The sequence below is a fragment of the Equus asinus genome, chromosome 13 (genome assembly GCF_041296235.1).
Source record: "Equus asinus isolate D_3611 breed Donkey chromosome 13, EquAss-T2T_v2, whole genome shotgun sequence".
Classification (NCBI taxonomy): domain Eukaryota; kingdom Metazoa; phylum Chordata; class Mammalia; order Perissodactyla; family Equidae; genus Equus; species Equus asinus.
The window spans coordinates 55089727-55101392 of NC_091802.1; the positions used below are offsets into that span (position 1 = coordinate 55089727).

General features: G+C 48.3%; 1 protein-coding gene and 1 long non-coding RNA gene across 14 annotated transcripts in view; one reads left to right on the forward strand and one right to left on the reverse strand.

Annotated features, from left to right (window-relative positions):
* CD300LD (CD300 molecule like family member d) overlaps positions 1-6002 on the reverse strand; it is a 15215-nt gene extending 9213 nt beyond the window's left edge. The window contains exons 1-4 of one of the 13 annotated variants that reach the window (XM_044745786.2): positions 5818-5953; positions 4980-5064; positions 1715-2044; positions 248-350 (exon numbers count right to left, since the gene is read on the reverse strand). In XM_044745786.2, the coding sequence (XP_044601721.2) occupies positions 248-350; positions 1715-2044; positions 4980-4986 (440 nt within the window). In that variant the 5' untranslated portion in view covers positions 4987-5064; positions 5818-5953. Of the gene's footprint in view, positions 1-247; positions 583-1714; positions 2680-4979 lie in introns of all 13 variants that reach the window. The other 12 variants (XM_070483571.1, XM_070483562.1, XM_070483567.1 and 9 more) reach the window with 12 other exon arrangements.
* Positions 5369-11515, forward strand: LOC139040080 (uncharacterized). The gene is made up of 3 exons (XR_011493932.1): positions 5369-5480; positions 7514-7578; positions 10389-11515. It is a non-coding gene; the product is annotated as an uncharacterized lncRNA (long non-coding RNA).
* Positions 11516-11666: the final 151 nt, after the last annotated feature.

The window sequence follows — 11666 nt, forward strand, 5'->3', positions numbered from 1 at the left end:
GGATGAATGAATCATCCAACAGACCTACAAATTGCACTGAGCTCCAGGAGGAAGGATCTGGGGATTGCTAAGGACACTGTGCCACCTGAGAGCAAGTGGGAAGAGCCCCCCACAGCATCAGCCTCTCGAAGGAGCCTGAGGGTCCAGAGACAAGCTCTGGCTGGGACCTGGGACCACAAAGGGTCTCCCTATTGGAAGAGTTTGGGCCAAGTGGGCACAGGGAACAGCAGCATCAGAGCTGGCTTACCTGCTCTCGGAGTGGTGGCTGGTCACAGTTGGGGAGACTCGGGTCTCTTCTGGGGTGACTGGTGCTGTGGACATGGCGGTGGTGGTCGACGCTGTAGTTGGCGCTGGGCATACAGACCAGATTACACACTACTCTGCCTGCTAACACACCTGCAGTCCTGCACGTGGCTCTGAGTCTGGGGGCCTGAGGGCTGCCCTGGCCTGAGGAGCCTGGAGCAGGGCCATGGGGAGGGGCTGATAGCCTGGACCGCTCATATCTCCATGGCCTCCAGGAGACGCAGAGCCTCAGAGGCAGGTGGGGCTGGGCACTGGTCCAGGGAGGACGTTGAGCAGGCCCTGGAAGGTGAGAGGTGGCCCAGGATGGCTCAGGACGAGGGAGCTGGAGTTCAGCTGGACTTAAACACTCCTGCTGCTCATGACAAGGGCTCAGCCAATGCGTCACCCTGTCTTATTTATCCAGCAAGGACAGGAGCACAATAGGGGCTTGCCCAGTGGCCAACACATGTAAGATCTGTGACATCTAAGGTCAGGACCAGCCCCGAACAAAATCATAAGGTTCAGGAAGATCCTTTACTTTGGGCAAGTTATTAAGCTTCCACGATGGGCACAGCTACTTCTCAGGAATATTGTCAGGATTCTATGAGATGACGACTGTGCTGCGCTTTGCCAGTATAACATGTCTCACAGGTTCCAGGGGTGATGGGGACATTGTGACATGTGCTCCCCCTTTGCCACAAGTGTGCCGTGAGCTGGTACTGTCTGTCTGAGGGTCAGCAGAACCAGAGCCCAACAGGGACTTCTGAAAATTGAGGCACTGGGACCTCTGAACTGCCCCTCCCAGGAGTGCTTGCATTCGAGAAGGACTTAGGAAGAGCACATCACTAAGTCCAGACGTATGAATGGCTCGTGATGGGATTTCAGGCACCAGAAATGCAGCCTTTCGACTGTGGAGGTCTTTCCAGACCTCAGCAATTAACTACAGCATCACAACTGTGCTGGGCCTCTTTCCCCCGAGACTAGATATGGAATGGGGACAGCAGCTATGAAGTCCCAGCCCCAAACTTCACAAATAGCAGGGACATCTGAGCTCTAGAAGTCCCAGAAGAGCATTGGCAGTTGTTAGGTGGGGTCTCTGGGTCCCATGGAAGATGGTCCCTTTGGCCTATGGGCTGAAACGGGGACCATCGCCTTGATCTCTACAGGCAATAGACTCAGGCACTGAGCTGTGCAGAGGAAAAGCATGTGCCTAGAAAGGATTGAGCCCATCCTGGAGGAGGCCCTGGGAGCCAGGAGAGCATCTAGAGAGGCCCTGCCTCTCCCGATCCCAGGCGGTCAGTCAGGTAGACCTCAGGACTCAAGCGCCCTCTATGACAGTTCACTCTGAGTGACAGCTGAGTCACTGGAGAGGGACCTCAGGGACCAGAACAGAGCAGGTCCTGAAGAGACACATCCAAACACACACTCTTACCTGGGTCAATGGTCACTTTAACTTGGAATGCCAGGTCAGTTCCAGTTCTCTCAATCCCACACCAGTAAGTGTCTGCATCGTCTCGCCTGAGCTCCTCCATGGTCACGGTGAACATGAGGTTTCTCTGATCGTCCCTGATGGACACACGGTCCCGCTCCACCTCCTGCTCTGATCCAGTGGTTAAAACAAGGATCTTGCAGCTAGTCCAATCAGCTCCTCGACACCACCACTTCTTGTGGGTCTTCCATCCTGGGCCGTAGCGACACCGCACGGTCAACGAGCCCCGCTCTGGGCCTCTCATTACTTTTGGACCCATGATGGCAAATGAGCCTGGAAAACACAAATCCATGTACCTGTCACCTCCTCCCCTGAGGGCAGGGCCACAGCGTCCTGCATTGCAAATAGCTCCAATAAATCCAAGAGCATGCTCAGGTGAATAGCAGTCGAGGAAGGAATGCACTTTCCACAAGACAGACCTTTTGTCCTTCAAAATTCTACTGGTAAAAACCACCAGGCAAATCACCTAAGAGCACAACTACGGACCTCAAAGATACAATAATGTGGACACTGAGCAATACTAGCTTCCTGTAATTCATCCTCTCCCCCATCTATAGCCGATAAATCTTTATATTCCCAGCAATGTCCTTTTGCAGCCATCTCTGTGTTATGCTGGTCTGATGGGGAGGAAATACCAGAGGACCCATTTCCACAGGAGAATGATTGCTGCCCTGACTTTGCACTGATGACCTCGGGAGGTTCGGCCAAAGCATCCACATCACACAGCTCTGGAAAGGTTGTTCTTAGTGGTTACGCTGTAGTCCACCACCCTGGCAGGAACTCCTTGAAGCTGACCAGAACAGTGATGCCAAATGGTCTGCATGTGCTATGGAATCCACATCACACAGAGCCAATTTTCTCCTGGAATTGCTGTAAATTCCAGGTCCAAACTTCCTAGTGAAAGTGATCTGGTAAGATGGAAGCAAGCAAAGTTAGTTATAAACAGAGCGGCACCCATGCCATGCCTCTTGTGTCTTGTCAGACTTTTATTAAACCCAAGGAAAGGATTCAAGCCAGAGTTAAAAAATGAGAAACATGACATGCCTTATCAGCTCTTCTCTTTGAACATCCTGCTCCAGGACAACACTAGCCTGCGTGGCATTTTCAGTCATTCTTTTGCTTGAAGGCACCCAGATTGGTGGAAATAACTTAAATGGGACTTCCGTCAAAAATTCTTTAAATTTACTGAACTAAAGCCAGAGCCATTCACGGGAGTGATAGACTCTGACAATTTATTTACTGGCAATAAACAACAGGCGTGATTGTTGCAGCAGCAGTCTGAGATGGAGTAGAAGCATGTTGCGACTCATGAATGCAACAAATTCAAACGCTTTTTTTAAAGCATGCAGAGAATGTTTATAAAAATTGACCGTGAAAGAGATCAGCCATGAAACACGTCTCTAAAAATTTCTAAGGATTGAAATGATTGTGTATGTTCTCTGACTATAATTCAACTGACAGAATAACAAAATAACAAAACATAACTAAAACATTTCCACATGTTCATAAGTTAAGAAATATTTTTCTAAATACCAATGAGTGAAGAAAAGCATCGCAAGAAAAATTTTTAGATATTTTAACAAGGAAAAGAAAAATACTACAAATCAAAACTTTCGAGATATAGCGTAGAAGAAAAACAGTCCTATTCAAGACAACAAGATTGTAACATATATTTTCGAGCATTTTCGTGTTACCAATTAGCATCTTTTCATTTTAGCTGGAAGAATTCCTTTCAGCATTTCTTTTAAGACAGATCTAGAGGTGATGAACTCTCTCAGCTTTTGTTTTTTGGGAATGTCTTTTTTTCTCCTTCATTTCTGAAGGATAACTTTGTCAAAGTATTCTTGACTGACTATTCAGCCCCGTGCCGTGCCATCTTGGGGGTGAGGGGGCTGTAGCAAAGATCCTCCCACCCTCTCCAGTGCATCCAAACATGCATTTTTGTTGATTATCCAACAAAATGCTGAGATCTCTTCTCCAGAATCCTGGATTTCTACAAAGGCTCTGTCATCTGTGAGTGTCTGCCCAAGTCAGCACTCTCCACATTTTCCCCGTCTGCTGCTGAGAGGTGCTGGGGCCGGTTCACTGGCTTCTGCTGTTTCCACACCCTCTACCGAGGTCTGTCTGCCTATTGCCTAATGCACGAGTGGGCAAGACTCCTCCAGGTCCTTTGGTGTATGGTGCTGGATCCCACAACTCCCACTGAAGCACTTTTGTTCATTGATGGGTGCCAAATTTCAGTTGTTAAAAAGCATGGGCAAAAAGGAGGGACAATTTACGCTGCTATGATGCTGACATCATTCCACCCTGAGTCAACATTTTATAGTTTTAAATGCATATATTAGAAAAGAGAAAAAAGAGTAAATTTAATAAGCCAAACATCTATTTCAAAACTTGAAAAAAATAACAAAGAGCAGAAGTAAGAGAAGAACAGGAAAAAAGTAGAGGAAGGAAATAATGAAGAAAATAAATGCAAAATACAGAAGACCAACAAAGCCAACAATTGCTTAAAAAAGAAAAACCCTAGAAAGATACTCATGATAGAAAGAGAGGAGGTCTAACTACGCAACATCAGGAATGAAAAGGGAGACATCACTACAGATCCCGCACATATAGAAAGATAAGAAGAAGATAAAAAACCAAGATGATAAGATAATAAAAGGATATCTAAACAAGTTTATGTCAATAAATTTGAAACTTTAGATGGAATAACTAGCTCCTTAAAAAAATATATACTCAAATTAGCACAAAAAGAAATAAAAAACCCAAATAATCCTACAACTATTTAATTAAGTCAAATTCATTATTAAAAACTTCCTCAAGAGAAAACTCCAGACCTACACAGCTTCAATGGAGATATCTACTAAACATTTAAGGAAGAAATAATGTCTATCTTACACAAAAGATTCTGGAACAAAGAAAAAGAGGAACTGAATCGGCCAGCAGCCTGATCTTGGACTTCCCAGCCTCCATAACTGAGAGAAAATAAATTTCTCTTGTTTAAGGCACCGACTCTATGGTATTTCGCTGTGGAAGCTCAAGCTGAGTAATACACATGTACCCATTTTACCCATATTAACTTCCAAATTAAGCTAATAACATGCAAGTTTCTCCGGTAAATTTTCTGCGTGCAAATCTCCCTACCAGAGTTTCCTCTCCTGCATATATGTTGACCAAGTCAATGGATGAGTAAATGGGGTCACTTTACCTCCCATGATAACCTTCTTCCAAGAAGAGACTCTCTCCGCATCCTGCCCCAAGCCCCGTGGTTCCGATTCCTCAGTGGCACTCACCTGGGAGGATGAGAAGGCGCAGAGCTGGGGCAGCCAGATGGTTCTGCCTCCCTAGCTCCTGTCTTCTCTGAGCATCCAGCACCAGCTGTCCCCCCAGGACTTGACATGGAACCCAGAAATAGACACCTTCTAATCTCTGGTCCTTCCTCCCCAGTGACAGCACTCTGTATGTGTCCTGGCTGTTGAGCTTACTTCACTGGGAGACCGTCTGCTCTTTGGCTCATCCAGAGCAGAGACTCAGGCAGGCCGATGCGCGGGGTCAAGCAACACCCCAGAGAGCCTGTAACACCCTGGTTTTGCTGCTGTCTTCCTTCCTGTACTCTGAGCTCTTAGGAAGAAAGGTTCTCGGCTCTGGCTGCCAGTCAAGACCAGCTGCAGAGGCTTTCAAGGCATCCGAGTCCCCAAGCTCCACCAAGGTGAGTGGGTCACAGCTGGAGCCTGAGCACCTGTGCTCTTCGCAAGTTCGTCCAGGATGGATTCACGCATTAGTGTGTCCATCTGTTTATGGAGAACAGCCAGGGTGGAGAAACACTCTCCTAAAAGGGGGGCAATTGGTTTTATTTTTTGTTTCCTAACACCTAATATAGGACCTGTAAGATAGCAGAAACTTGGTTTTTATTTAACGAATAAGTGTCTGGTTGAATGAATTGGCCCTGCCATGTCCCCTGGCGTGTCTCCCCACCGCAGAACAGACCCTCTCTGTTTCCTGCCCAGCCTCAGTCATTCCAGCTTCTTAGCCACAGCCCCACTCACCCGGGAGGAAGAGAAGGAGCAGAACAGGAGCCAGCCACACGGTCCTGTCTCCCATCCTTGGTGCTAACAAGCGCCCAACACCCTCTAGGACTTGCAGCCAAGCTCAGGAGTGAACCCTGGAATCCCTTCAAGATTCGGGGGAAGCTGCTTAAGTCACTTTTGAGTTTCTCAATCAATCACTTCCTATTGTGTCTACATCTACTTCTGCATTTTACATATTAGGGGAAGAGGGTGTCATTCTGTATAGTACGTGGTGGAATCTGCGTCAAGACCTTTGTGCATGTGGGAAAGAAAAAGGATCCCTGCCTGGTCGGGTTTGCACATGTGGAGCTGAGGGATCTCTGCCAGGAGGAATGGGCAGAGGCGGCAGCAGGGAGTGTGGAGAGGAGCTCCCTAGGCGGGTCCAAGGAAGGGACGGAGACCGCTGGATCCGCACGCTGGACTGCAGCGCTCAGGGCTCACACCCAGGCTCGCTGGGGAACAGCCCCATCCTCAACCTCCCTCTGGGCAGCCCCACCACTGTGCATCTCGGACCGCCCTTCCGGCCCCGGGCCAGACTCCCTCCCTGAGACTTACCCGCTGCCCCTCCCTCTGGACGCCCTCCTCTGAGGTCCTGAGTCACTCGGAAGCAGAGGCCAGCGTGGGAAGATTATAAGAAGGAGAAGTGGCCTTTTCCCCTCAGCCTCATCTCGCCCAAGATGCTTCCCCTCCCATCTCTCTGCATAGTTCCCCTGGCTGTGGGCTGATGGCCACCTCGAGGCACCGAAACTGCTTGTGCCGATGACCTCCTAAGTGGCTTTCCCAACCTCTTCCTTCATCCTTCAGATGTCCCCTCCCTCCTCTGTCCCCTGCTCCCCCCCAAACCGCCCCCCCCCCCCCGTCTCCTCTCTGAATCGATTCTGAAGGTCTCTTTCTTTTGTGTTTTTGTATTTGTGGGTTTTGTTCTGCCTTTTGGGAGATTTCTGTTTTGTCTTTGTGCTCTTATTTTCTCTTCCGACCCTTGGATGAAATGCTTATTTTAGAAATTACATTTTTATTTTAAAAAGCTCCTTTATTGGTTCTCCGATCGCTGATGTTTTTAAAACTCTCTTCTGTTTTCTGAATCACATCCCTTCCCACTGTGCTCATGTTTTTGGCTTGGCTCGGTTTGGTCCTTTTCTTTGATGTCACAAGCCTTCCACAAATGTCTGGTACTTCTTGGTTGTCCGATCATAACTGAGAGTGAGCCAAAATATAGCTGACCGAGGCCTCTGAGTAAGTAGGAGCAGGAGTGTGTAAAATCATTGTTTTATGGTGCCAAATTCTTGAGCCTTCGATCCCTTCTTGACTTGTAAGCTACGCTTTAAGGTGAGCAGGCAGAGAAGAGTCTTCTAAATTCTAGAAAGAAGGGAATTGAACCTGGCCTCCAGCATCCTCTCTAACTGCATGGTTTGCCCTGGTATTTTATTGACTTAAAAAGCTCTCTGCCCTTTGGCCTGGGAGGGGATGTCTGCCTGCGGAGTCTTGGGGAATACGCCGGGACACGCATGCTTGGGGAACTGCTCCTTGAACCGAGCTCCAGTGGCCGCCGCAGTTTCTAGTCCCACTCCTCACCCACACGCTCCACACTCCTGCTGACTCTGGGTTCAGTCTCCCCTGAGTTCTATCAGGCAGGTCAGTGAGAGGGAGGCATGGCCAAAGGCAATATCTTTTACAGGACATCTACCTTGCGGGTACGTCCAGCATGCCCCAGATCACTGGATCTCTGAAACTTCGGACACGGTAGGTCCTGAATCTGGGTAGGGTTTATCTCCCAGTGTCTGGAGCACATCTGGTTGGCTGTCTCTTCTTGTCATGAAGTCCTGTTAACATGATATCATCAACACAGTGGGCTAACTATCTCCTGAGCCATGTCCCGATGGCCCGGGTTCTTTAGGACTACACAGAGACAGAGAAGAAAATTAACACAGTCTTGGAATAAGACTACAAAAGTATACTGTTGTCCATGCTAAGTGAAGGCAAACTGCCTCTGTTCCTCCTTCCTGACGGGCATTGACAAGGATACACTTGCCAAATCAGCAGTCACACGCAACACACCGGGCTGTGTTCATCTGCTCTAGTAAAGTGACCGCTATTGGCACAGAAGCTGCGATTTGGCCACTCTTTGGATTTCACTAGCCCATTGTCCCTGGTGAATTAAAGGCGATACGCTGGAACCACCACCCTGTGTCCTTAAGGTCTTGGAGGGTGGCACTAATCTCGGTATTTCTCAGTGAATGTGAGGTTATGTTTGATTTACCGTTCTGGTCACAGCAGAGGGGCGATTTCAGGGGCTTCCACTTGACCCTCCCAAATATAATCACTTACCTCACAGGCCAAAAAATTAATAAGAGAGTTGTGTCAACTGCTAAGTGTATGTATTTCTATTATGTTTCCAGAAACCAAGAAAATGGCCACTGAGTCACCTCTCTGGCCTCTAGGATCTTTTTTTTTTGAAGATTGGCACCTCAGCTAACAACTGTAGCCAATATTTTTTTTTTCCCCCTGCTTTATCTCCCCAAATCCCCCCTGATACATAGTTGTATATCTTGGTTGCAGGTCCTTCTAGTTGTGGCATGTGGGATGTTGCCTCAACGTGGCCTGACAAGCAGCGCCACATCCGTGCCCAGGATCTGAGTCAGCAAAACCCTGGGCCGCCACAGCAGAGCACATGAACTTAACCACTTTGCCACGTGGCCGGCCCCTGGCCTCTAGGATCTTGATCTTGTCTCTTGTTCTATTAGTTGTCTTCACTGATCGCTGCAGGTGGGCGCCATTCAGAACTTGCTATCTGGTCCACTAATTATGCTCACCTTGCCCCAGACAGGTGAGCGCTTCCACCTGCTCTCTGCCGTTCTGGAATTCTCATAGCCCCATTGATCTTACCAGCTCAGTTATGTCATGGCATCACCTACCATGGACCCAGCACAGAGACGACAGCCACTACCAAGCCTCTTGACAACGCTCATGTCCCCTCACCAGCATATTTCTTATTTTCCTGTAAATCAAGTGTCCTCCATGACTTCTGAAGGATAACATGCATTTGGTGGGTTTCCAGGTCAAATATAATAGTTCCATTTTAGCACACTACATTCTTTGAGCCTTTGACCCCTCCTTCCATGCTCTGCCACGGCCATTCTGGCATCTTTTCTTTGTTTAATGTGGGACTTCATTGCTTCCAAGCTTCTAAGAACCATCCCAGCTGCACACTAGTACCAGTCTCCCAGGCTTGCAAGTGTGTTGGGTGTCCCTATATTGTGTGTCTGAGTGCCCCTATGTTGACAGACTTCCTAATTCAGCGTTATATTCCAGCACCCTGAGCCAGTACCTCGAGATCAACTCCCAGGCATGCTCTTCTGGTTCCTGCCAGTACATATTGGTTCCTCCTCCCTTTGTAGCCCGGCATATCCCCAGGTGCGCCATGCTGACTTTAACCTAAGTTATTGGTCTTGTGGTCAGGAGGGAGAATGAGGGCAGATTCTTGAAGTAGACCCTTCGCAGGTGGGCAGTGTCCTGTGAGGTCTGCTTCCTTTCACTTCCGTACAATCTTCAACACGGGGAGCTGCTGTCTCCTAACAAGCGGATGAGCCGCTTCTGTGGACCTGGAGGGTCCAGGGAAGCGGAGCGGATCGGGGGCTCAAGTGCGTGGGCAGAGGTGCCATCCCGAGTCTCAGGGGCTCACTTTTCTCGATCAGGAAACACTGGTCTTAAAGCACTTGCCAAGGCTAAGAATTTAACCCTGACTGAAGTTTCGCTTCTCTTAAATTGGGGTCCTGGCCTCATTCCCTTAAAAGGAGATCCTGGTCCTACAGCACAATTGTTCCTCTTAATAGAGGAAATGAGGGTCCCTCTCAATGCTCCTAAGGAGGATATACAGATGTTCACCAAAGGCATGGGCTAAAATGTTCATAGCAACACTATCCATAATGGCCAAAAACTTGAAATTAGTCAAATGGATAAATTTGGTATATTCACCCAATGGAATGTTATATCATAATCAGAATAAACAAATTACAAATACAACCACATTGTAACAATGTTGGTGAATCTCACAATCATAATGGTCATCAAATGAAGGAAAGAGCGTACACTGTGTGATTCATTTGTATGAAGTTGAAGAACCAACGAAATTAATTTAGGCCGTCAGGCTGAAGTCAGGGGGGTGGTGACTTCATAGGCAGTGACTGGGAGGAAGTTGTGACACCATGACTTCATAGATAGTGGCTGGAAGGAAACACAAGAGGGCCTTCTGGGGGGATGGTAATGAGCGTTTCTTGATCTAGGTGCCGGTTGCATGAGTGTGCTTCATTCGTGCAAATTTATTGAACTGTGCGCTTTTGATGTGTGCACTTTCTGTATGAATTTTATATGCCAATAAAAAGTTTTAAAATCTTCCCATGGAAATCTTTCCAAGCCATTACATGTATGTTCACTTAATTCTTTGAATAGCTGCCTAATGTTCCACTGTGTGGCTTCACCATAATTAACTATTCCTGTATTGATGGCCACGGAGCCTGTTTCCAGCCTTTTGCTCTTGTAAATCTATGCTGCAGGCGTCCAGTTCCAAGATGAAGTCAACACACTCCACAGATCTCTCCTACTAATTGCAACCAAGAACCCAGACAGAGCGCGTGGAGCCGCTGTCGGAGGATTCTGCACAGTGAATGGTGGCAGGAAGGTTAGGGAAGGAAAGCAGAATGGGCAGGACCAATCCAGGTGTGAGTTTTCTGGGTTTCTTTCCTTCTTTATCCTCCTGCCTGGGCACAAACCCTGCAGCCCACGACCTGAGGCTGCACCCTCAGCAGGGATTATAAGAGCTCAGGAAGAGCAGAAGGAGGGAGCCCTAAGGGAAAAGGGGGAGTGGGCGGATTCCTGGAGTTTTCTTGGTGTGTGTTTTCTTTCCCTCCACCCACTCAGCAGCAAGCCTCAGGACAGAAGCTGCAACTGCATCTGCAGCAGCGGGGGCCAGCACCTGGAACTCTGAGGAGGAACCTCCCCTCTGACGGGAGGAGCTGTGGTATGAAGACATGGGAGGAAATACCATTGCATTTTCTCATTCTTTATTCTCCCTCTGCTTGGTCCTGGAGGCTGACCCAGTCACAGGACATATGCATGCAGCATATCAGGTGGGAAAAGCCCCAGCTTTCCAGCCAAAGGACCAGGAAGCGGGGTAGAGGGCTCTGAAAGCTGATAAGGGGTGTTGGGGAGATCAAGAAAGGTAAGCAGCTCAAGAAAGGGACCCTAGAATTCCCAGGCTCACCCCTAGCTGTGCCTGTTGGGTCAGACCTTGAAGAGTCTCCCCAAGACTGAGAAATTTGGGGAAGATTATCGCGCAGGTCACAGACTGGCCACTGGGTGGCGCACACGGGCCAGATCCGAATGCATCCCAAAGGCTCAGAGAGCTGAACTATGGTGGGACGGCGGGGCACAGAGGGCGGGTCAGCCCTGGAAGTCTTAACCTCACCTGCTTGACTGCCCGCCGCTAAAGAAACAAATTCAGAGTAAAAGACCTATGGAGGGAGGTGGTGGAATTGTTTGTATGTTCATGGTGGTGGTTCCACGAAGCGATGCGTGTATTAAAACTCACAGAACTACACACCCAACAAAATGGATTTTACTGTATGTCCAGTTTGAAAAAAATAAGAAAAACAACAAGAAAAGCTTTTCAAACTGTGCACTTCAGATGTATGCAGTTTATTTTATCCCAATTACACCTCATTAAAACTGTTAAGAAAGGGAGGGAGGGAGGGAGGAAAGGAGGAGGCTAGCGTTTCCTGTAGTCCTGACCCCGACCCCTCCATAAGTTCTTGGCTGCAGGCAGAAGCCCCAGG